Below are 23,295 nucleotides of genomic sequence, written 5' to 3' on the forward strand. Positions count from 1 at the left end.
AGAGAGAGAGACCTCTGACCTTTCAGTTCATTTAACTGAACAGAACTTCCTGCCGCTGTGAGTCGTCGACGTGTGCGACCTCTGACCTTTGAAGTTGAGGAGGAGGGGCTTGAGACGCAGCTGCAGCTGATTGGCCATGAGGAGGATGAGTTTGACGGAGGCCCCTCCCACCGCCACATCGGAGCTGACGGCTAATTGGCCGACGACCTCGTTCAGCAGCAACAGGACGGAGTCGTCAGTCAGGCTGGACAGGAAGTTCCTGCAGAGTGGGAGGGGTTTATATTAACCTTATTGACATGAAGCAGGTTCATAAATATAAATGATCAGTGGACAGTAAACTCATGAGCGCCACCTGTTGGCTGTGCAGGCTTGAATCCACATCTGGACACAGAGCAGAGACACAGTGACGTCCTCACACATCTGGATCTGCTCATAGTGAGCGGAGCTGAGGACTGGACAGAGACAGAGACAGATCTATGAGTCCTCAGTAAACAGGTGATCCGTCAGGTCGATGAGCAGTGAGTGGACGCACCCTGAGTGCTGAGCTGGCTGTGGACTCCCAGCAGCCACATGACGGAGTCCATCACCTTCCTGAACAGAGACACACACTGACACACACACACATCTGGATCAGCTTCAGACGCTTCGACTGTGAAGCTTCAAGGCTCACTCACCTCCACCCGCCTCATCAGCTGACTGGCCAATGACAGGAGGCCGTCCACGACTGACGGTAGGAGGAGCCTATAAAAGGCCTTTGCATCGTCACCAGGGTCAAACCCAACACAGCAGGAGCTGAGGAGACAATTTAAACTGTCAGTACGTTATATGAAACTAGAATTAGACAAAATATAGACATTTTAAACACTGAAAATCTATTAGAAAATGTAAGATATTCAAAATATTTAAATCATTTAACCTTCCATATATTTAAAATACTAAAACATTACATCTTTACTTCAAAAACACTTTAATATAAAACATTTTAAATTTTCTTCTACATCATATTTTTTCTTTAAATAAACTCAGATATCAAGTATATTGAGGATATACATTTATAAACCTAGAATAAATGGACTATGAGGAGAACCTGGTGAGCTGGGCGAGGGTGGCGGCGGCGCTCCAGTTGCTCCTCAGCTCTCTGGGATCCTGAGCGAGGACGAGGACGCAGTGACTCAGGACGCCGCTGTGATACAGCTCAGACTTCACACGAGGCAAAGCACCGCTGTCGGTCTGAAGCGCCGCCACGTTCAGGACGTCTGACAGAGACACGAGAGCGTCACATTAGAAAGGACCTCCCCCCTTTAACTCTGGTGAAGTGATGAAGTGATGATGATGAAGTGATGATGACGTGATGAAGTGATGTAGTGATGTAGTGATGAAGTGATGATGAAGTGATGATGATGAAGTGATAGTAGCGTGATGAAGTGATGTAGTGATGTAGTGATGATGAAGTGATGAAGTGATGATGATGAAGTGAAGATGATGAAGTGATGAAGTGATGAAGTGATGAAGTGATGATGATGAAGTGATAAAGTGAAGATGATAAAGTGAAGATGATGAAGTGAAGATGAAGTGATGATGAAGTGAAGATGATGAAGTAATGATGAAGTGATGGTAATGATGAAGTGATGAAGTGATGAAGTGATGATGAAGTGATGATGAAGTGAAGATGATGAAGTGATGATGACGTGATGATGAAGTGATGATGAAGTGATGTAGTGATGAAGTGATGATGATGAAGTGATGATGAAGTAGTGAAGTGATGATGAAGTGATGAAGTGATGATGATAAAGTGAAGATGATAAATGATGAAGTGATGAAGTGATGAAGTGATGATGAAGATGATAAAGTGAAGATGATGAAGTGAAGATGATAAAGTGATGATGAATGATGAAGTGATGAAGTGATGATGGTAAATGATGATAAAGTGAAGATGATAAAGTGAAGATGATAAAGTGATGATGAAGTGAAGATGAAGTGATGAAGTGAAGATGATGAAGTGATGAAGTGAAGAGATGAAGTGATGTAGTGATGAAGTGATGATGAAATGAAGATGATGATGATAAAGTGATGAAGTGATGATGAAGTGATGAAGTGATGTAGTGATGATGAAGTGATGAAGTGATGATGAAGTGATGATGAAGTGAAGATGATGAAGTGATGATGACGTGATGATGAAGTGATGATGAAGTGATGTAGTGATGAAGTGATGATGATGAAGATGATGAAGTTATGAAGGATGATGAAGTGATGATGAAGATGATAAAGTGAAGATGATAAAGTGATGAAGTGATGAAGTGATGATGATGAAGTGATGAAGTGATGAAGTGATGATGATGAAGTGATGAAGTGATGATGATGAAGTGATAAAGTGAAGATGATAAAGTGAAGATGATAAAGTGATGATGAAGTGATGAAGAAGTGAAGATGGAGGAAACAGTTTGAGTGTTTTCATGTAGTCTCACTCGTGACGCTGCTGTTGAGCAAGGTGACTTTCTGCTGCAGGTTCAGATCTTCCTCCTCCAGATGTTTCTTCAGCTGGGACACAGACTCCATGTTCTCTGTTCAACACACATCAACACAACAAAGTGTCAAACACGTGTTCACCAAACACTGATGATGTAATTCACTTGTTGCCTCACATTAGTCCTGCAGGTGAATTTAAGTGTTACAGGTGAAACACTTTATTTATGTCTCTGATTTCATAGTTTCCACCTTCTGACACCTGTTAGCATCTGTTAGCATCTGTTAGCATCTGTTAGCTCGCCTCGGACCACAAGGCGACTGTGGTTCGTTGTTTATCCGTCACTTCACTTCAGCGGGTAAAACAAGTGTCGTTATCCGGTTAAACGTCGGCTCCGTCGACTCGTTGATGGTAAAACACTGACAAATAAACGCTTCGAAGTTTCAAACACAACGTTTGACAGCTAACACAGTTAGCTCGTAGCTAGCCGACGCGCTGCTGTTTCTACGGCAACATGACGTCATCACACTGCGACGGCGCACACCCCTCTGCACCAAAAACAAATGTTTATTTATTATATACATTTATTTATTTACTAAGGAAATAAAGACAAAAACCAACCAGAGGAAAAAAGATGTTTTAAATAGAGCTCATAAAGAATTTATTCATGTTGCTTGTCTATAAGTTGTTGAATATATATATATATATATACAGTATATATATATATATATATATATATATATATATATATATATATATATATATATATATATATATATATATACTGTATATATAGTTTAATAAGTATATAGTTTATATATATATATATAGTTTAATAAGTGTTATTATCAGTAAAGTGTATCGTCTGTGAGGCTGCAGTGCGCCCCGGTGGCCTGTGGGTGGCGCTGTTAGTTGAGCTGAATGAGTGGAACAGCAGCAGCTTCACTCATCTTCAGTGTGAGGAGCTGCAGCGGAACCAGTTCACTGTCAGTGATGAGTGAGGATCATCTTCCTCTTCATCCAGAAGATACTCATTGGTTTGTATCTTCAGAAACATCAATGAGAAGTTGTTCTTTAAATAGATTTGATCAATGTTAGTTTTTCTTTGTGATCCTATTGGTTCAGAAATATATTATTATTGATGCTCTTCTTTCTGTGTCCATTCATTAAGAATTTATATCAAACACTATATATGTTGTTGACCATAATATTATATAATAAAGTTAGTACTATTTAAATTATATATCATGAATATCTCTTTATATATAAAACTAAATTAATGTAAAATATAATATTTACACAACATATGACACGTTTATATTATATAAAAGTCTTCTCTCTGCTGATCACGTGGTGAGCAGTAATAGTAACGCACAGTAACGTGATAGTAACGGACGGTCGGTGCAGCTGCTGCAGCCTCACGGTGCGCGCTGCGCCTGCGTGCTCGAACACACAGACCGTGCGCGCGTCCGCTGCCCGCACCGGCAGAGAGAGAGCAGCACCGGGGGACGGTAACGGGATCTGTAACGGTGACGTGATGTGATGCCGCGCGGGATCACGGTAACGTAAGAGCAGCAGCAGAGGAGGAAGAGGAGGAGGAAGAGGAGGAGGAGGCTGACCGAGGAGGATGCAGCAGTGATCGGTACCGGGAGCAGGAGACACATCCGTCCCTCCAACCGGAGCCTGGACCGAGCAGGGATGGACTGGTAGGGAGGAGGAGGAGGAGGAGGAGGAGGCGCGAGGAGACACCGACGGTACATAACGGAGCAGAGCGCGAGGAGGAGGAGGAGGAGGAGGAGGGAGGAAGAGGAGGGAGGATGAATCCGGTGGATGGAGGAGGAGAAGCGGGCCCGGACGGCCTGGCGACGGCAGGTAGGGTGTGTGTGTGTGTGTGTGTGAGTGCATGAGTGCGCGCGAGCAGGCGTGTGCGTGTGTGTAGTGGGAGCTGCTGTCGCCATGATGCCTCCACATCCGCCCATTGACTCAGAGAGTGTGTGTGTGTGGTGGGGGTGTGGAGGGTCCCACCAAGGAGGATTGTGGGAAGGCCTGCTGGGTTATTAAACGTGTGTGTGTGTGTGTGTGTGTGTGTGTGTGTGTGTGTTTCCCATTCATTCCAGTAGTAGAGGTATCATCATCATCATCATCATCATCATCTTCATCATCATCAGTAGCAGTAAAACAGAATCCTGGCCTCTGATTGGCTGACAGGAGTCAATTAAAATCCTTTTGAATGGTCACAGTTCGGACATCAAGGTGGAACGTTCACCTGCAGGTAACCATGGCAACAGCCTCATGCAGCACCAGCAGGTGAAGCTGTCACCTGATCGTCTCTGAGTTGATTGACAGGATCACAGTGATCAATAATCAATGAATCATACATGTCACATTATACATTATACATGATTATACATAAATGTGAGGATTAAAGAAAATAAACATGAACGTCTTTGAGTTTGAGACAAAACAAGAAGCTTAAGGACCGACCGCACATTGTTTTGATTGATCGATCAGATGATCTACAGATGAATCAGTGAAGGTTCAGCTGCAGGACATATTCTTTTAGAAAACTTCGAAGATCTTTCTTTAAGGGACTTTAATCATTTTAAAGACTTTTTCAGACCTTTTTCAGAGATGGTATCGTTATTGTTATTATTATTATTATTATCATTATTATTATGTTTTTGAGTCAAATTGATTTCAATAAACATCTGGATCCAGTGAATGTAGACGTGATTCATCAGGAGACTGTTGGAGGAACTGAGTCACGTTTTAGTTGCTTTATTATTTAGACTTAAACAGAATAAGTAAATAGAAGTTAGCGTGCGGACCATGTCCCAGCTGCTAACATAGAGGAGGCAGAGTCAATGACCTGTGATGCATCTTCATTTACCGTCTGTGAGTTGGACGAAGACTCGTGACTCTTTAACTTCGCATCTTTAGGCCTCAGGCTAGCAGTTTCCCTCTGTTTCCAGTCATTATGCTAGGCTAAGCTAACCTGCTGGTTGCTGACCTTCTTACAATTAGCGTTAGCATTATTTAGACTTTGATTTTAAACTTTTTGTCCAAACATTAAAATGTAAAACACGTAACCAGATCCACTCGTCTCTTCAGTCAGTAGAATAAACACTTTAATACACAATTTGTTTATTGATGTTTATTCTTCAGGAACTGTGTTTGACTTTTCTGAATCTTCTATGTGTGTTTATTTACCGAAGGAAAACCAGAAAACAAATATCCAGAGATCCTCCGATAGATTTACCAGTGAAGGTCTGAAAGCGTCCGATGTTCGTACGATGCTCCTGATCGTCTTCATTAGTTGAGTTGTGTCATCAGGGAGACGAGTCCTGACAGTTTCTCTGAGGCTCTGAGCAGCAGCTATTTTAGGCTTTACACTGTCTGTGTGTGTCTGTGTGTGTGTCTGTGTGTGTGTGTGTGTGTGTGTGTGTGTGTGTGTGTGTGTGTGTGTGTGTGTGTGTGTGTGTGTGATGCCTCCACATCCACCCATTGACTCAAGTGTGTGTGTGACAGCTGGTTCAGGATCAGTCAGGGTGATTGACAGCTGGTCAATCAGACTGTTGATTGATTTTTCTGATGATCGTCATGTTTTGTCTGCGTCGGACCACAGACACCGACATCACCTCATTAGTGTCCACACACTGTAAATAAACATGGACACATCACAGCTACATCATCATCTGCAACGCCCCCTGGTGTCTGGCTGCAGTACACGTCAGAAACCCTCCTCCATCTTTATATACAGTCACTGATGGTCTCTATATATATATGTATGTGAGTATACACAGTGACGTTGTGTATACTACAGTGATGATCTGTGTTAATCCGTCAGACGTCTCAAACAATCAGTCTGGATTATAGCGTCTGGGTCGTGAAGGACTGAAGGACACTAGTGAAGGAGACAGAGGACGGAGCGAGGAGCTAGTGAAGGATGAATAAACGAGTGTCCCTCTCTCTTCTCCTTCATCTCCGCCACGTTTTTAGGTTTTCTCTCCGAGGGGTAGCGCCGCTCGCCGAGCTGCTAATGTGAGACGCTTAATGTCCTCAGTGTGTGTGTGTGTTGGATTAGCTTCCTCCCGCTGTGGAGGATGATCTGACGCACACACACACACTGACACACACACAGACACACACTGAGCTGCAGGACTTTGACTTGAAATGTCAGTTGAAGCCTGATTGGTTGAGTTCAGTGGACGTTTGGATCTGATGTTGTTTGGTTCATCTTTATTTTAACATGAAATTCAACAACCAGCGTCTGAAACACGTGAACAGACAGAATCACGGGATGAGGAGCAACGTCTCTCACTTTGTTTTATCTTCATCGATTCATCGTCTGTTATTATCATCACATTATTATCTGAAGCATCAGTGATTTATAAAATCTCTGCAGCTCCAGATGAGACGAGAGGAGACGGACGGGTCAAGACTTTTGATTCTTTAGCTCTTTGGTGTTTTGACTGTTGACACGACATCTGAGGACGTCCCCAACAAACTGATAAACTCAGACGGTGTCACCTTCATGTTCGCAGGAGGATGAACCCTCAGACTTTTTTAACAGCAGCATCTCAACAATCATCCCACGTGTGTTTGGGAACATTCGTAGCTTTTACAAATGATAAAGTTATGAGAAAAAACATGTTTCATTTTCCATGTGTGTGTCTCAGGTTCAGGTAAAGCCGAGTGTGTTCGGGCGGTCGACGTCCTGACGGTGCTCAGAGAGAAAGTGGCCTTTGTATCAGGTAACACACACACACACTCACACACACTCACACACTCACACACACACACACACACACACACACACACTCACACACACACAGTTTGACCCAGTTTAAACGAGTGTTTGTTTCAGGAGGACGAGACAAACGAGGCGGACCAATCCTGACCTTCCCTGCCAGGACTAATCACGATCGAATAAAACAGGAGGACCTCAGCCGATTGGTCACTTACCTGGCGACCATACCCAGGTACAGGATGTCCCCTCTACCTGTCTCTCTCTCAGTGAAGTCAGTGGACATGAGCAAACCTGGGTGAGACTAACACCACGTCTGTCCCTCTCCCTGTCTGTCTCAGTGAGGATGTGCGAGCCCGGGGCTTCACCGTGGTGGTGGACATGCGCGGCAGTAAGTGGGACAGTGTGAAGCCGGTGCTGAGGACGCTGCAGGAGTCGTTTTCCTCCAACATCCACACGGCTCTGCTCATCAAACCAGACACTTTCTGGCAGAAACACAAAACCAACCTGGGCAGCGCCAAGCTCAGCTTCGAGGTACTACTGCAGTACTACTACTGCAGTACTAAGACTGATAACTACTGCAGTACTAAGACTGATAACTACTGCAGTACTAAGACTGATAACTACTGCAGTACTAAGACTGATAACTACTGCAGTACTAAGACTGATAACTACTGCTGTACGATGCGCTCCACTGAAACCACTATTATTACCATTGATGCTAACTGACGTACCACTAAAGGTGCTAACTGTGCAGCTACTGATGCTCCACTGTCTCTCTGTCTCCAGACCTCCCTGGTGTCGGTGGAGGGTCTGTCCCGGCTCGTCGACCCCTCCCAGTTGACCTCTGACCTCGGCGGCTCGCTGGAGTACGACCACGTGGAGTGGACCGAGCTGCGTCTGGGTCTGGATGAGTTCTCTGGGGCCGCCACGCAGCTGCTGGTCCAGCTGGAGCAGCTGGAGGCGGGACTGAGCCGCATCCCAGAGCCCCAGGACGTGGACGAGGCCCGAAAGTAAGAAAGAGCCGCAGCGTACTCATTGATTATTTAGTGAAGCTATTGATTGTGTATTAAAACTTTCCCTCTCCAGACTCCTGGAGGAACACAATCGTCTGAGAAACACCGTCGCCACGGCGCCAGTTGAAGCCCTTGAACGAGAAGGGCGGAGTTTGCTCCAGCGCATGCGCTTGGTCCCCTCACATGGCGACGCCTCTAATGAAGTCAGCGGTGGTGGTTGTAGCCACGGCAGCTGGCTGTCAGGTGGGACGGACTTCCAGAGCGTGGCGCCCAAGGTGTCGTCCCTGCTGGAGCGACTGCAGGCGGCTCGTAGCCACCTGCTGCAGAGCTGGAGCGACAGGAAGCTGCACCTGGACCAGGCGCTGCAGCTGCACCTGTTTGAACAGGACGCCACCAAGGTGAGGTGGGCGGGGACGATGGCGCACAGGGCATCGAACCTACGAGCTCTCTCACCTTTGATTCTTTCTGCTGTCTCTCTCTCAGATGTCGGAGTGGATCGCCCACAGTAAAGAGCTGTTCATGCAGAGTCTGGTGGAGGTGGGCCAGACCCACCAGCACGTCCTCGACCTCCAGACACAACACCAGCACTTCACCGCCAACTGCATGGTCAGTGTGCGATCTCGTTCTGTTCCGAACCCGAACGTGATCTTTAACGAATCCTTGTTAACAACGTCTCTGAATGTCTCCGGGCAGAATGGCAGCGTGAACGTGGACAGCGTGGTCACCGTGGCGGCGAGGCTCGCAGAGGCCGGTCACTACGGCGCTGAGCGGATCTCCTTGGTGTCGTCACGGTTACAGGAAGACTGGAAGTCCCTGACAGCGGCACTGGAAGAGCGTAGCAACACGCTTGCTATGGCAACTGGCTTCCACCAGGGGGCTGAACAGGTGATTAATACACTTGTTTGTCTACCTGTCTCACTATCTGATCGTCTTTACTCGTCCACAACCAACGTGGTGTCTACCTGTCTGTCTGTCTACCTGTCTGTCTGTCCAGTTCATGCTGAAGGTCGAAGGTTGGGTTCAGGCGTGCTCTGAAGGGTCGTTGCCGTCGGCGACAGCAGAACTGGAGGCTGCGACAAAAAAACATCAGGAGCTGAACGAAGAAATCTCTGCTAACTACACACAGGTACCTGTCTGTCTGCCCACCTGTCTGTCTGTCCACCTGTCTGTCTGCTCACCTGTCTGTCTGCTCACCTGTCTGTCTGCTCACCTGTCTGTCTGCTCACCTGTCTGTCTGCCCACCTGTCTGTCTGCTCACCTGTGTGTCTGCCCACCTGTCTGTCTGCTCACCTGTGTGTCTGCTCACCTGTCTGACTGTCCACCTGTCTGTCTGCTCACCTGTCTGTCTGTCCACCTGTCTGTCTGCTCACCTGTGTGTCTGCTCACCTGTCTGTCTGCTCACCTGTCTGTCTGCTCACCTGTGTGTCTGCTCACCTGTCTGTCTGCTCACCTGTGTGTCTGCTCACCTGTCTGACTGTCCACCTGTCTGTCTGCTCACCTGTCTGTCTGCTCACCTGTCTGTCTGTCCACCTGTCTGTCTGCTCACCTGTCTGTCTGCCCACCTGTCTGTCTGCTCCATCTGTCTCCCCACCTGTCTGTCTGCTCACCTGTGTGTCTGCTCACCTGTCTGTCTGTCCACCTGTCTGTCTGCTCCACCTGTCTGTCTGCTCACCTGTCTGTCTGCTCACCTGTGTGTCTGCTCACCTGTCTGACTGTCCACCTGTCTGTCTGCTCACCTGTGTGTCTGTCCACCTGTCTGTCTGTCCACCTGTCTGTCTGTCACCTGTCTGTCTGTACCTGTGTCTGTCCACCTGTGTGTCTGTCCACCTATGTGTCTGCTCACCTGTGTGTCTGTCCACCTGTCTGACTGTCCACCTGTCTGTCTGCTCACCTGTCTGACTGTCTGCAGGTCAGTGAGAGCGGTAAAGCCTTATTGGAGGTTCTCCAGCGTTGCCCGGCGACGGAGTCTGATGACTCTCTGACCAAACCAGACCTCACTGCCTCCACGCACGGCATCATGGGAGTTCTGCACCAGGTCATGCAGGTAGGACTCACGTTAACCCGTCTCACATCCTCACGTCTCACTCTCACCGACCAACAGACAGGCGGACTGATGATGTTGTGTTTTTTCTTTGCAGGGTCACCATGAGGTGGAGGGGGCGTGGCAGCACCGGAAGCTCCGCCTCCACCAGCGCCTGCAGCTGTGTGTGTTTCAACAGGATGTGAGACAGGTACGATGAATCCAGATCTCAATCCGGATCCAGATCCAGATTTAAGCCTCAGCTTACCTCCACCTGTCTCTCTCTCTCTCCCTCAGGTGTTGGACTGGGTCGAGCAGCACGGCGAGGTGTTCCTGAACAAACATGGCGGCGTGGGGAAATCTCTGCACCGAGCTCGAGCTCTGCAGAAACGTCACGACGACTTCCAGCAGGTGGCGCAGGTAAAACGGATGTTTTTTACATGTGGTGAATATTGTTCTTTTTCAAACAGAGAAGCAGATAAATGAATAAATGAAAAGTACATTTCAAACCAGGGAGCAGGTTCTCAGACGTGTCAACATGATTCTCCTCTGATGTTAGAGACTGGGTAATAACCTGTGTGTGTCTGTGTGTGTGTGTGTGTGTGTGTGTGTGTGTGTGTGTGTGTGTGTGTGTGTGTGTGTGTGTGTGTGTCAGAACACTTACACTAATGCAGAGAAGCTTCTGGAAGCAGCCGATCAGCTGGCTCAGTCTGGAGAGTGTGAGGAGGAGGAGATTTACCAGGCGGCCAGAGACCTGGAGCTGCGGATGCAGGTGAGAGAGATGCTGCTTGGAAATAAATATGTTTTCATGCATTTTCATAAAAAACAAGTCTTTTCAAAATAAAAGCTGTTGAAATGAAAGTAAAACACTGATGATAAAGGTTCATGAAAGATTTGCTAGTGAACTTTATTCATTAAAACACCTGAACCAGCTGTGTTACAGAAACAAACGTCACTATAACTACTTTATTCACTAATATTATTCTGTTGTTAGCATGTTGTTGACGTGTGATTAACATGTTGTAAATCTGTGTTGTTGTGTATTTACAGGCGTTTATTCAGCGAGTTGAACAGAGGAAGCTGCTGCTGGATCTCGCTGTGTCTTTCTACACACACACCAAGGAGGTAACACTCACACACACACACACACACACACACACACACACACACCAAGGAGGTAACACTCACACTCTCTCACACACACACACACACACACACACACACACACACACACACACACACACACCAAGGAGGTAACACACACACACGCACACACACACACACACACACACACACACACACACACACACACCAAGGAGGTAACACCCACACACACACACACACTCACACACACACACACACACACACACACACACACACACACACACACACACACACACACCAAGGAGGTAACACTCACACACTCCACACACACACACACACACACACACACACACACACACACACACACACACACACCAAGGAGGTAACACTCACACACTCTCACACACACACACACACACACACACACACACACCAAGGAGGTAACACTCCACACTCTCACACACACACACACACACACACACACACACACCAAGGAGGTAACACTCACACACACACACACACACACACACACACACACCAAGGAGGTCACACACACACACGCACACACACACACACCAAAGGTAACACTCACACACACACACACACACACACACACACACACACACCAAGGAGGTAACACTCACACACTCTACACACACACACACACACACACACACACACACACCAAGGAGGTAACACTCACACACACACACACACACACACACACACACACCAAGAGGTAACACTCACACACACGCACACACACACACACCAAGGAGGTAACAACACACACACACACACACACACACACACACACACACACACTGGATCGCCCTCTGGTGGCCGGCTGCAGTATAGTTTATAAGCCCCGCCTCCTCCATGTTAGCAGATAGAACATGGATAAAAGATGGCGGCGCTGGTTCATTTCTGGGAGGAAGTGGAGACGTTAGTGCTGCAGTGTAAATCAGTGCTCATCTTCTCCCCCCCCCCAGCTCTCGGCCTGGATGGACGGCCTCCAGAAGCAGCTCTCCTCAGAACTCTGCATCTGTCCCGACACTGTGGAGGCTCTGCAGACTCTCATCAGCCAGCAGCAGCAGCAGCAGGCCAACACCCAGGTACCTGTCCCCACCCGCCTGAACTGACCCCCTTCATAACAACCTAACACCCCCGACGACCCCCACACTAACCCTCTAACGCTGACCCCACAGGAAGCTGCGATGAGTGTCATCAGGGAAGGAGAAGACCTCATCCTGCAACTCAGGTACACAGAGAGCGTGGGTGCGTTTGATTCCTGCCTCAGCGCTGCACAAAGAGCCTGGTTATAACATGTGTGGGTGCATTTGTTTCACCCGTCAGGGCAGCACAGAGGCCCGGTGATGGGTGTGTTTGTTGATTGACAGAACCTGGAAGGGTGCGTTTGTTTTAGACATCAAGGCAGCTCTGTGGCCCATTCTGTGTGGATGCGTTTGTTTTATGCGTGGATGCATTCCTTTTTAGTTTAGAGTCACAGGGGTGGGTGCATTTGCTTTCTAGTTTATGTTAAGTGTGGGGGTGCGTTTCTTTTCTAGTTTGTGTGTGTGTGTTTCCAGCTTGTGGAGAATGTGTGGGTGTGTTTCTTCACCAGTTTGCAAATCCAGGCAAAGCAAAGCTTTTATGTTTGTTTAAAGTGTGTGTGTGCGTTTCTTTTCTATGTCAGGTGCACTTTTCGCTTTTTTACTTGTTTGTGTGCTTTTTTGTTCGAGTGTACAGAGCCTGCATGGGTGCGTTTGATTCTGGCTTTGTAAAGCCGATGTGGGTGCACTTGTTTAACGCCCCTGGCGACTCAGAGGTTTGTGTAGAGTTGGAATTTGTCATGATTGTGGGTGTTGTTGTTTTAAGTTATGTAAAACATGAGTGGAGCGTTTTAATTTGTATAATCTGTGATGTGTGTTCAGTGTGGATACGTTTGGTTTGTATATAACCTGCAAAATTGTTTTTAGGATGGTACAGTCTTGGGTGGGTGGGAACCTTTCACTCATATTTATTTGCAGTTTGTTTGGGTTTGTTTTCGGTTGTGCGTTATGCGTGGGTGTGTTTGTTTCAGGCCCCAGGGCAGCTCGGTGGCCCACGTGGAGTCGGTGCTGCAGCAGCTGGAGGAGGCTCACGTTCAGCTGGAGGAGCTTTTCCACCAGAGGAAGATCCGACTGGATGTTTACCTGCAGCTGCGTATTCTCCAGCAGTGCACGCTGGAGGTACACGCTTCTGTTCCAAATCACAAGCTTCATACAAAGCATTTGTTGAACCGGCGTCAGGGGATCGACAATGAACTGTGTGTCTTTCTTAAGGTAACAGGGGAAATGGATGCCTGGAAGCAGGACCTCCAGAAACAGTCCCAGGACTTCTCTACGGAGAAGCTAGCAGCGCCGCGGCTAGCCGATGTAAACCAGGACAAGCTAGCCCAGGACAAGATCAACCTGGGTCATTCGAGGCTAGTGGAAGCTTGTCCAGAGGCGCTAACACTAGCGCAGCAACGCATCCACAGGTAAACAAGTCCGATGACATCGCTCAGCATGAAAATGAGTCGTTAATAAAAGGTCATGACGTTGATGAACTGACTGATGAACTGATCTGCAGGCACATGGAGCGCAGGCTGGCTATGAACAACATGATCTATGAGGTCATCCAGCAAGGTCACGACCTCCAGCAGTATATCACCGAGGTCCAAGCGTCAGGTCAGAGTCAAAACGTGGCTTTAGAAAATAAATCATCTGCACAGCAACAAAACTTCCATTAACAAATGTCAGCGACCATAGAGAAGAACGGGGACCGTGGATTGGGCCTTGTGGGACACCACATGAAATGAGACTCCATGAGTGAAGCTCAGTGTTTCAAGGTTCTTCATTGGATGGTCACCTGGTCCAGCTTGATGTAGCTGCTTCTCCACTGTACCTGGACAGGGGGCGTCACTCTGAGGCTAGTAGAGGTAACATGGTCCTTGAAGAGCTCAGCGACTCAGGGGTTCCACTACGACCTACGAGATCCTCCAGAGATCCTCCATCATATTATATCATGTAACATCCCATAGTCCCCTGGAGGGGAATCCAGAGGTCAGGGCCTTTCAGTTTGAGGAGTTGTTCTGTGTCGTTAGAGATTCATTCATCGTTCACGTGCTCCTCGAGTTCCTGTCGACAGCAGCGTGAGTAGCTGGTGGGTTTCACTTTGTTCGGCTGGAGGCGCCACTTGAGAGCGTTCTGGATTAAGGGGTTTCCTTGACGGGTTTCCAGGGATCCACATGAACCAATCATAAACAAGCAAAATGCTGAACAGGCAGAAAACAGTTCACAGATCAGAGGAGGCTTCCATTTGATCCCATATGGATTCTAAGAGATTCCACTCTACTGGTTGGATACAGGAGAATAGAACAGAACAGAACAGAACAGAACAGAACAGAACAGAACAGAATAGAATAGAATAGAACAGAATAGAACAGAATAGAATAGAATAGAATAGAATAGAATAGAATAGAATAGAATAGAACAGAATAGAATAGAATAGAATAGAATAGAACAGAATAGAATAGAATAGAACAGAACAGAACAGAATAGAATAGAACAGAACAGAACAGAACAGAACAGAATAGAATAGAATAGAATAGAATAGAACAGAATAGAATAGAACAGAACAGAACAGAACAGAACAGAACAGAACAGAATAGAATAGAATAGAATAGAATAGAATAGAACAGAGCCAGCGTCGATCTGACCAGTTCAGTTTCACACTGATGATATTCGGGGGAAAAGGGGGGAAGAGAAGATAATGAGGGGAGGGGGAAAAGGGGGATGGGGTTGCCATGGAAACTGGTCTCTGAAGCACACAGCTGGTGTCCATGGAAACCAGCGTATTGAATTTACCATGGAGACACACACACACACACACACACACACACAGACATACAGTATATCTGTGCAATCATATACACATGAATGGAGAGGAAAACACACACACACACATACAGCTGCAGTACTGCACTTGTGAGGACCTGAATATGTGTGTGTGTGTGTGTGTGCTCCAGGTATCGAGCTGTCGGAGGCGGAGGGGGGGCTCTCCTCTCAGGTGGAGGAGCTGCAGCGCCTCCTGCAGGACAAACAGAAGGACCTGCAGCAGATTGCAGATCACTCACACACACACCTGGAGCAGAACCTGCAGCTGAGACACCTGCAGAGCCAAGTCAAACAGGTAACACACACACACTCACAGACACACACTCACAGACACACACACACAGGTGACCTCCCTGTACTAAAGGTTTACGTGTCGTCGTGTCTCAGGTGCTGGGCTGGATCTCAGAGGGGGAGGTCATGTTGTCGTCCTGCATGTTGAACTCCAGCTGTTTGTCTGAAGCTGAGCAGCTGCAGAGGGAGCATGAGCGCCTCCAGCAGTCCATAGAGGTAACTGCACACACTGACACAGCTCAGGTCAGGAGGTGGAAGTAGGAGTTCCTCGTCTCCTCTCAGGGTTCTCACCTCCTCCCTCTGTTTCCAGGCTCTGCTCCACGCTGACTCGCTGCAGAGGACTCATCAGGTGGCTCTGGCTCTGCAGCAGAGAGCAGAGCTGCTGGTCCGGTGAGTCACAGCCTGAACGTTTGGTCACGTGATGGTAACGTGTTGGTAACGTGTTGGTAACGTGTTGGTAACGTGTTGGACCTCTCACCTTCAGGTCAGGTCACTATGATCCGGACGCAGTGAGGTCTTGTGCCCAGACGGTGGCGCTGCACTGGCAGACGCTGATGCTGAGGATCGAGGATCGACTAAAACTGGTCAACGCCTCGGCTGCTTTCTACAGGACGTCCCAGCAGGTGGCGCTGTTTCTCTGAATATCTGTTTCTCTGTCTGTGTGTCTCCTGACCTGTCTCCTGACCTGTCTGTCTGTCTCCTGACCTGTCTGTCTCCTGACCTGTCTGTGTGCAGGTGTGTGGAGTTCTGGAGAGTCTGGAGCAGGAGTACAGGAGGGAGGAGGACTGGTGTGGAGGAGGAGACCGGCAGCCGGAGCAGCTGCTGCCGATCGTGAGCAAACACATGGAGCAGAAGGAGGCGTTTTTAAAGGTGAAGAAATGTTACACACTGTAATGTAGTTGTACACATGTATGTGTGTATCTGTATTAACATGATGAATGTTTTTACAGATACACACAAATCAACATTTATCGACTAAAAATGAGAAATTGCTTTTGTCCAATTCTGAAATCAGGGTCAATGTGGCAGATTGTATTTGTATATGGTGATACATGGTCTTGTTCCCATGGCAACAGGCCTGCACGCTGGCCAGACGAAACGCAGAAGTTTTCCTCAAGTACATCCATCGCAACAGCGTCACCATGGCCAACATCTCCGGCCACGGCGTCACCGTCTCCGGGGTTACGGAGGTCACGGGGCACTCCAGGGTTCCAGAGCAACAGGTCAAAGGTGAACAAACACACAAACGATCAGAAATACACCTGAACAGACCCCTGAGGAACACCACAGCTAATTAGCTTGGAGCAGTAGAGGTCCGTGCCCCTGATGAGTGTGTCTGTGCTCAGGGATCCTCAGTGAGCTGCTCCAGAGGGAAAACAGAGTCCTCCACTTCTGGACCTTAAAGAAACGTCGACTGGATCAGTGCCAGCAGTACCTGATGTTCCAGAGCCACACCCAGCAGGTCGGGTTCCCTCACTCCTACTGGTGGAGTCACGTGCTCGTCTCACAGAGAGATTCTGATTGGTTCCAGAGTAAATGTGACCGCGCCTTAACGTGCTCTTTGATCGCAGGCTCTGGATTGGCTGCAGCAGTCAGGTGACCACTACCTGACCACGCACACGTCACCGGGGACAAATGTGTCCGAGACTCAAGAGCTGTTGACCCAACACAGGGAGTTCTGTGTTTCTGCCAAGGTGAGAAAACATTATAGAGTCAAACCTTCCACCCGTCAGACGGCAGCTGTGAGTCAAACACTTTAAACACGACAATCCTCAAAGACGTTCACTTTCTATGAATTGAATGTAAAATACAACACGTGTTATATTATATTCTATATTATAAAAGGATCACTTCTGTCAGCAAACACAGGAGAAGGTTCACCTGCTCATCCAGCTGGCGGAGAGCATGCTGGGTAAAGGCCACGCCCACCGCGCCGAGCTCCGTCGCTGCGTCTCCACCGTGGACAAGCGTTACCGCGACTTCACCGTGAGGATGGGACAGTACCGCCACCTGCTGGAGACGGCGCTGGGAGGCTGCTCACAGGTAACATTTAAAGAGAGGGTGTGGTCCGTGTGTAGACTGACCCGTACTGAGTGTGATGTACGGTGGCTCTGACAGGACAACAAGGACCTGGAGCTGGAGCTGATCCCCAACAGTCTGTCGGACTCGGACCCCGAGGTCAACCTGTCCGACCCCAGCCACCAGGTCAGCGACGAGAAGAGGCGCTCCGCACGCAAGAAGGAGTGAGTACACGCAGTGTTGGTACGAGTGGAGGTACTAGTACAAGTCTCGATGTTAATGAACAACTGTGTGTGTGTTGTCAGGTACATCATGGCCGAGCTCCTTCAGACAGAAAGAGTCTACGTCAGAGATCTGCAGGAGTGTATCGAGGTAAAAGTACAAACATCTGGAGCTTTCACTCGTTTCACATGATCCTCCTCCGCTGATCAAGGTCCTTTTTTATCTACCTGAGATTTATCAGGACGTTTAGTTCAAGTTCAGATTCAGAGTTAAACCTCGAACGCTCCAGAACGAAACAGACGTTTATTTAACAGACTAGACCGAGATTTAAAAATACCCCAAACCTCCACAGCGCCCTCTGCTGACAGACCTGCAGTTCACTCAGTCGACCACAAGGTCACTTCTGCTGTTTGGACTAAATTCTGGCTTTGGCACGATATTGAATATTTTTAAACTAAACTCAGTCTGAGTCCTGCCTGACACATGGAAACTACTATATTAAAGCAGTACATAATACGTTGTAGTACTACATTATACTGAGTAGTACTTCCTGATGGAAATACTGTGGTGCAGACGTACCTGTGGGAGATGACGAGCGGGTCAGAGGACGTCCCCTCTGGTCTCAACAACAAGGACGACACCGTGTTCGGAAACATCCAGGACATCTACGAGTTCCACAACAGGTACTGTCAATTATACTGTAGATTATACTGCAATACAAATACTACAGTACCAAACATCCAGGACATCTACGAGTTCTAGAAACAAGTACCGTCAATTATACTGCAAAAAAATAAATACTGCAAATTACTTTACTTAATTTACTGCATCACAAGTACAACAGTATGAAATACAGGTCAAACAAATACTACAAATACTGTGTATTACACCCCGGCAACACCCGGTTCAAATGTGTATGTATGTATTTACTGTAGTACTGCAGACATACTGTAATGTGTAGTATTGTAGAGTATTGTGTGTGTGTAGATTCAGAGGTTTGTGTTTTTCAGTATTTTCCTGAAGGAGTTAGAAAACTACGAGCAGCTTCCAGAAGACGTGGGCCACTGCTTCGTCACCTGGGTAACGCTCTGTCGGATTTAAACCTACTACACGACGCAATGACTGATGGAAGTAAAACTTACAAAGTACTTTGTGTTTCAGGCTGATAAGTTTCACATGTACGTGACGTACTGCAGAAACAAACCTGACTCCAGTTTACTGATACAACAACAAGGTGCAGGATTCTTCGAGGTCAGAAAACTTTACTTCTTTATTTGAGAATTTCAGATATTTTAGAAATGTACTTTTTGATGTAACACTTGGAAGTAATAAGGTGCAGTTTTCTGTTTTCTGTTATTAATTGAGATATTTTTTATATTATATCCTTGTGGATATGTAGATAAATATTGCAGATGTAGAAAGATAATTTAATTTAATACTAATAATGGGGAAAATGGTGGCTGACCTAAGAAATGTTAGATTTCCAATGATTCATATTTATTTGCAGAGAAGACGATGATGAGGGGATTTTCAGAATAAAACGTACTGTGTTTGTGTGCAGGAGGTCCAGAGGAGACACGGGCTGACGAACTCCATCTCGTCCGCTCTCATCAAACCAGTTCAGAGAATCACTAAATACCAGCTGCTGCTCAAGGTGAACTTTGAGTTCCCACAGTTCAGTTTGTTGGAGTTCAAGTGTTTTGGCTTCAGGCTGCAGCTTTACACCTGCTGTCTTACATTTCACTTTACAGATGTGTGAAAATAATAAGAAATCTCAAATCCATCCTCTTCGATCTTTTCACAGTCGACTCGTTGAATCTTTAACATCACAATAATCTTATATTTACTCTGACATTTAACCACCACATCTGGTTGTTGTGTTAATCTTGGTTTTAAACATCAGTCACATTTACACTGTGTGTTTGTGTGTGTGTGTGTGTGTGTGTGTCTGTGTGTGTCTGTGTGTGTGCAGGAGTTGCTGGGGTGCTGCGAGGAGGGTAAAGGTGAAATAAAAGAAGGACTGGATGTGATGCTGAGCGTCCCAAAGCGAGCTAACGATGCTATGCATGTTAGCATGTTGGAAGGTAGGTGTTTCAAAATAAAAGACCTGCATCTCATTTGCGTGAAGATTTCAGGGCGCCTGAGCTAGGGGCTTTTATTGTGAAGTTTGTTGTTGACCTCCTCACTAAAAGATAAATCATATATTTACATATGAAACGTGTTGCCGTGGTGACGTCTCCTCAGGTCTGGAGGAGGGTCTGGAGGTCCAGGGCGAGCTCCTCCTCCAGGACTCCTTCCTGGTTTGGGAGCCAAAGTCTTTGATCAGGAAGGGGCGGGACCGACACCTCTTCCTGTTTGAGCTGTCACTCATCTTCAGCAAAGAGATCAAAGACTCGTCCGGACGAACCAAATATCTGTACAAGAGCAGACTGAGGGTAACACACACACACACACACACACACACACACACACACACACACACACACACACACACACACACACACACACACAGACACACACACACACACATGTAATCCATGAACCAGGAGGTAAATGACGTTCTGCTGACGCTTCCTGTTCCTGTAGACGTCAGAACTCGGAGTGACGGAGCACATCGAGGGCGACCCCTGTAAGTTCGCTCTGTGGGTCGGACGGACGCCGACGTCCGACAACAAGACGGTGCTGAAGGTGAGTGACGCCTCCTGCTGGTGACAGCGTTCAGAAAGATGAGGTCAGAGGTCACGGTTAACTGTCGCTCTCTCGTCAGGCGGCGTCGTTGGAGCTGAAGCAGGAGTGGGTCCGCAGCATCCGACAGGTGATCCAGGAGAGGCGGGGTCACCTGCGGGGGGCGCTGAGGGAGCCCATCCCCCTCCCCAAGACACCCAACCCCACGCTGGGCCGACAGCGCAGCATCAACCGCAGGTCAGCACGCACACGCAGACAAACCGCTAGCACGTCCACGCTACGTGCCTCTGGTCATGTGACCTTTGACCTGGGTCATCGTCTGGTTAGAACTCATCTAATGAATCAAACCAGTGAAGTCCAAATGAAAGTTTGACCCTGAATTCATCTTCTTATCCGTCAAATGAATTTAATACTCAATGATTCAATTAGACAATGGAAAGAAAACTGAATCAGTAACAACTGAAACATTGATTATATATTATTCTCTTTTAAATGTTTGTAAAAAGAACAATGTTTTTCTTTTTTCATCAAATTCATCTGGTGAGTTTTAAAATACTGCTCAGAAATATGAAGAGACGATTATTAATCAATAAGTGAAAGTTTGTATTTAATAAAACCAGAAATTAGAAAGAATCAGCTCGACCTCTGGATAACAGATTTACTTTTATCATTATTTCCTGACAGTTACAGACAAACAATAAAGTGATTAACAGAGAAAATGATCATAATCAATAATTAAAGTCAGTTGCAGCTTTAAGAGAGTGAGAGAGGCGTCCACATACTTGTGTCCACATTGTGTGTTTTAGATTGAAAAGTGTGTTTTTGTTTTTCAGGGAGACGAGTGAGGACGCAGACAGTCTGGGTGATGCCAGCAGTCAGCCGGACACCGTGTCCATCGCCTCGCGCACGTCCCAGAACACGGCCGACAGCGACAAGGTACACACACACACACACACACACACACACACACACACACACACACACACACACACACACACACACACAGCGTGTGTTCAGAGGGGTGTGTCGGAGCGTATGATGACCTCACCAGTGCTGCAGCTGGCTGGGTGTGTGTGTGTGTGTGTGTGTGTGTGTGTGTGTGTGTGTATGTATGTGTGTATGTATGTATGTGTGTGTCTGTGTGTGTATGTCTGAGGGAGTTTCCTCTGCTCGCCGTCAGATTCTGTTCAGAAACTTTCACTTGTTCTCTTCTCTGCGGACGAGGTACGTTTGATTTGATTTACCTGCAGTCAGCTGGAGGAGGGTGGGGTTGACCTCTGACCCGAGAGGTGAGCTTAGTGTTGGTTCAGAGAGGAATCTTCACGCTGTCAGATCAGAGATGTAAAACCTGAGTAAAGGACAGTGAGTTTGAATCCTGTTGTTTACATGAGATAAGATTTGAATTGGTTAACGTGTGATTGTAAATAAAGCGACGAGGATTAAACTGGAGCTCGACTGAACGCTAACGCTCGATTGTTTGTGGAATTCGGGGTAGAGCTAGAACGACGTCCGAACTGTGACCAACAAGGAATCAACTGATCCACCAAACAATCACCGACAAAGTTCCCCAGCTTCTGATTCAGCTTCTGACTCGAGAGGACTTTCTTTACTTCGCTGAATCTCGGTCGATCACCTGAATCTCTACATCCAGCTCCTGATGAATCTGAGTTACAGTCCAGAATTGTTCTTGATCCACAGTAGATCTGTTACAGGACTGAATCTTATCGTTACTGATCATTGTGATTATTGATTAGAAATCCAGATCCTAACGCCAGGTCATGGTAACCATGGTAACACATGTGACTGTTGGAGTTTGACAGATTCATTACTGATGAAAATCAGCTGACGAGTCACAGACATTTATTTTACAGAATAAACAGAAGGTTTATTTATGTCTTTACATAGATTGTGTTTTGTTTCTATTTATTGTTATTGATAATAATAATGAGTTTATGGTTAAGACACTAGAGAAGTAACTTCTACTTTTAGTAACTAAAAGTAATGGAGTAGATGTACTTAAGCATTTAGGTTTATTTCAGTTACAGTAACACGATACCTGAGTAGATTTGTTCACTGTGTTATTGTTCTACTCATGTTGTAATCATCGTGTGCGTGTGTGTGTGTGTGTGTGTGTGTGTGTGTGTGTGTGTGTGTGTGTGTGTGTGTGTGTGTGTGTGAGATACGAGCATTAAGACTGATCACAGCTGTGTTCGATTAGGACGGGGAACACCCCACAACTCCTTATGGACCATGTGCACGAGTGTGTGTGTGTGTGTGTGTGTGTGAACTGAAGCACATGGGCTCCAGCTGAACACACACACACACACACACACACACACACACACACACTAGTAACCGTGACACTCGTCTCTTTGTCCACCATCACATGATGTTTTCTACTTCTCGTTGGACCAATCAGGGCTCAGCGTGCTGTGCCCTGATTGGTCAGCGGAGGACGTACATTACGATGATGAACGACAGTTTCAACGTGGAGTTTGTTTCCATGAGATAAAACAGCTCCGGTGATCAAAGGTTGCTTAAATGCTTCACTTTTGATGTTTTTATTATAACAGTAGATTCAGTGAATTTAAATCAGGTTTAGATTTGATCGACCTCAGAGTCTGACCTCTATCGCCACCTACTGGCTCGGCGAGCTCGTTACAGGGTTTGTAGTTGTTTTAAAATGGAGAAAATATTCAGAACTAAATAAAAGAGCTGCAGAAAAGCAGTCGAGGCTTTAAAGTAAAAATCAACGGTGTTTATTCTGCTTCTAGTTTCATCTAAGCTGAGTCCAGTGCTGTTTACTG

The 23,295-nt window shown here is 46.8% G+C and overlaps 2 protein-coding genes across 5 annotated transcripts in view; one reads left to right on the plus strand and one right to left on the minus strand.

Moving 5' to 3' along the window:
- Window positions 1-589: 589 nt before the first annotated feature.
- LOC118103569 (IQ calmodulin-binding motif-containing protein 1) lies at window positions 590-2,995 on the minus strand. The gene is made up of 4 exons (XM_047339079.1): window positions 2,643-2,995; window positions 2,466-2,561; window positions 1,088-1,256; window positions 590-792 (listed from the first exon to the last, which is right to left on the minus strand). The coding sequence occupies exons 2-4, from the start codon at window positions 2,554-2,556 to the stop codon at window positions 660-662; spliced, it is 393 nt and encodes a 130-aa protein (XP_047195035.1). The 5' UTR covers window positions 2,557-2,561; window positions 2,643-2,995; the 3' UTR covers window positions 590-659.
- Window positions 2,996-3,907: 912 nt separating this feature from the next.
- The window catches only part of LOC118103632 (kalirin), a 29,661-nt gene continuing 10,273 nt past the window's right edge, over window positions 3,908-23,295 (plus strand). For 2 of the 4 annotated variants that reach the window (XM_035150764.2, XM_035150765.2), the window contains exons 1-39: window positions 3,910-4,336; window positions 7,144-7,218; window positions 7,332-7,446; window positions 7,553-7,745; window positions 8,001-8,224; window positions 8,301-8,625; window positions 8,711-8,833; window positions 8,921-9,112; window positions 9,222-9,353; window positions 10,137-10,271; window positions 10,366-10,458; window positions 10,545-10,667; window positions 10,903-11,019; window positions 11,298-11,372; window positions 12,344-12,466; window positions 12,560-12,612; window positions 13,435-13,582; window positions 13,676-13,872; window positions 13,965-14,062; window positions 15,403-15,566; window positions 15,659-15,778; window positions 15,873-15,952; window positions 16,047-16,185; window positions 16,298-16,432; window positions 16,639-16,792; window positions 16,909-17,024; window positions 17,134-17,256; window positions 17,423-17,605; window positions 17,681-17,805; window positions 17,887-17,953; window positions 18,377-18,486; window positions 18,814-18,883; window positions 18,965-19,054; window positions 19,365-19,457; window positions 19,776-19,887; window positions 20,048-20,238; window positions 20,390-20,491; window positions 20,571-20,725; window positions 21,322-21,424. In XM_035150764.2, the coding sequence (XP_035006655.2) occupies window positions 4,282-4,336; window positions 7,144-7,218; window positions 7,332-7,446; window positions 7,553-7,745; window positions 8,001-8,224; window positions 8,301-8,625; window positions 8,711-8,833; window positions 8,921-9,112; window positions 9,222-9,353; window positions 10,137-10,271; window positions 10,366-10,458; window positions 10,545-10,667; window positions 10,903-11,019; window positions 11,298-11,372; window positions 12,344-12,466; window positions 12,560-12,612; window positions 13,435-13,582; window positions 13,676-13,872; window positions 13,965-14,062; window positions 15,403-15,566; window positions 15,659-15,778; window positions 15,873-15,952; window positions 16,047-16,185; window positions 16,298-16,432; window positions 16,639-16,792; window positions 16,909-17,024; window positions 17,134-17,256; window positions 17,423-17,605; window positions 17,681-17,805; window positions 17,887-17,953; window positions 18,377-18,486; window positions 18,814-18,883; window positions 18,965-19,054; window positions 19,365-19,457; window positions 19,776-19,887; window positions 20,048-20,238; window positions 20,390-20,491; window positions 20,571-20,725; window positions 21,322-21,424 (5,028 nt within the window). In that variant the 5' untranslated portion in view covers window positions 3,910-4,281. Of the gene's footprint in view, window positions 4,337-7,143; window positions 7,219-7,331; window positions 7,447-7,552; window positions 7,746-8,000; window positions 8,225-8,300; window positions 8,626-8,710; window positions 8,834-8,920; window positions 9,113-9,221; window positions 9,354-10,136; window positions 10,272-10,365; window positions 10,459-10,544; window positions 10,668-10,902; window positions 11,020-11,297; window positions 11,373-12,343; window positions 12,467-12,559; window positions 12,613-13,434; window positions 13,583-13,675; window positions 13,873-13,964; window positions 14,063-15,402; window positions 15,567-15,658; window positions 15,779-15,872; window positions 15,953-16,046; window positions 16,186-16,297; window positions 16,433-16,638; window positions 16,793-16,908; window positions 17,025-17,133; window positions 17,257-17,422; window positions 17,606-17,680; window positions 17,806-17,886; window positions 17,954-18,376; window positions 18,487-18,813; window positions 18,884-18,964; window positions 19,055-19,364; window positions 19,458-19,775; window positions 19,888-20,047; window positions 20,239-20,389; window positions 20,492-20,570; window positions 20,726-21,321; window positions 21,425-23,295 lie in introns of those variants that run through there. The other 2 variants (XM_035150767.2, XM_035150766.2) reach the window with 2 other exon arrangements.

Source organism: Hippoglossus stenolepis, chromosome 24 (genome assembly GCF_022539355.2).
Source record: "Hippoglossus stenolepis isolate QCI-W04-F060 chromosome 24, HSTE1.2, whole genome shotgun sequence".
In the NCBI taxonomy this organism is placed as follows: Eukaryota; Metazoa; Chordata; class Actinopteri; order Pleuronectiformes; family Pleuronectidae; genus Hippoglossus; species Hippoglossus stenolepis.

Coding starts and splice junctions, on each gene's coding strand:
- LOC118103569 (XM_047339079.1), bottom strand. CDS start 2,556: ATGGAGTCTGTGTCCCAGCTGAAGAAACATCTGGAGGAGGAAGATCTG. Junction 1,257..2,465: donor GCTCAACAGCAGCGTCACGA/GTGAGACTACAT, acceptor TGTCTCTGTCAG/ACGTCCTGAACGTGGCGGCG. Junction 793..1,087: donor ACCCTCGCCCAGCTCACCAG/GTTCTCCTCATA, acceptor TTGTCTCCTCAG/CTCCTGCTGTGTTGGGTTTG.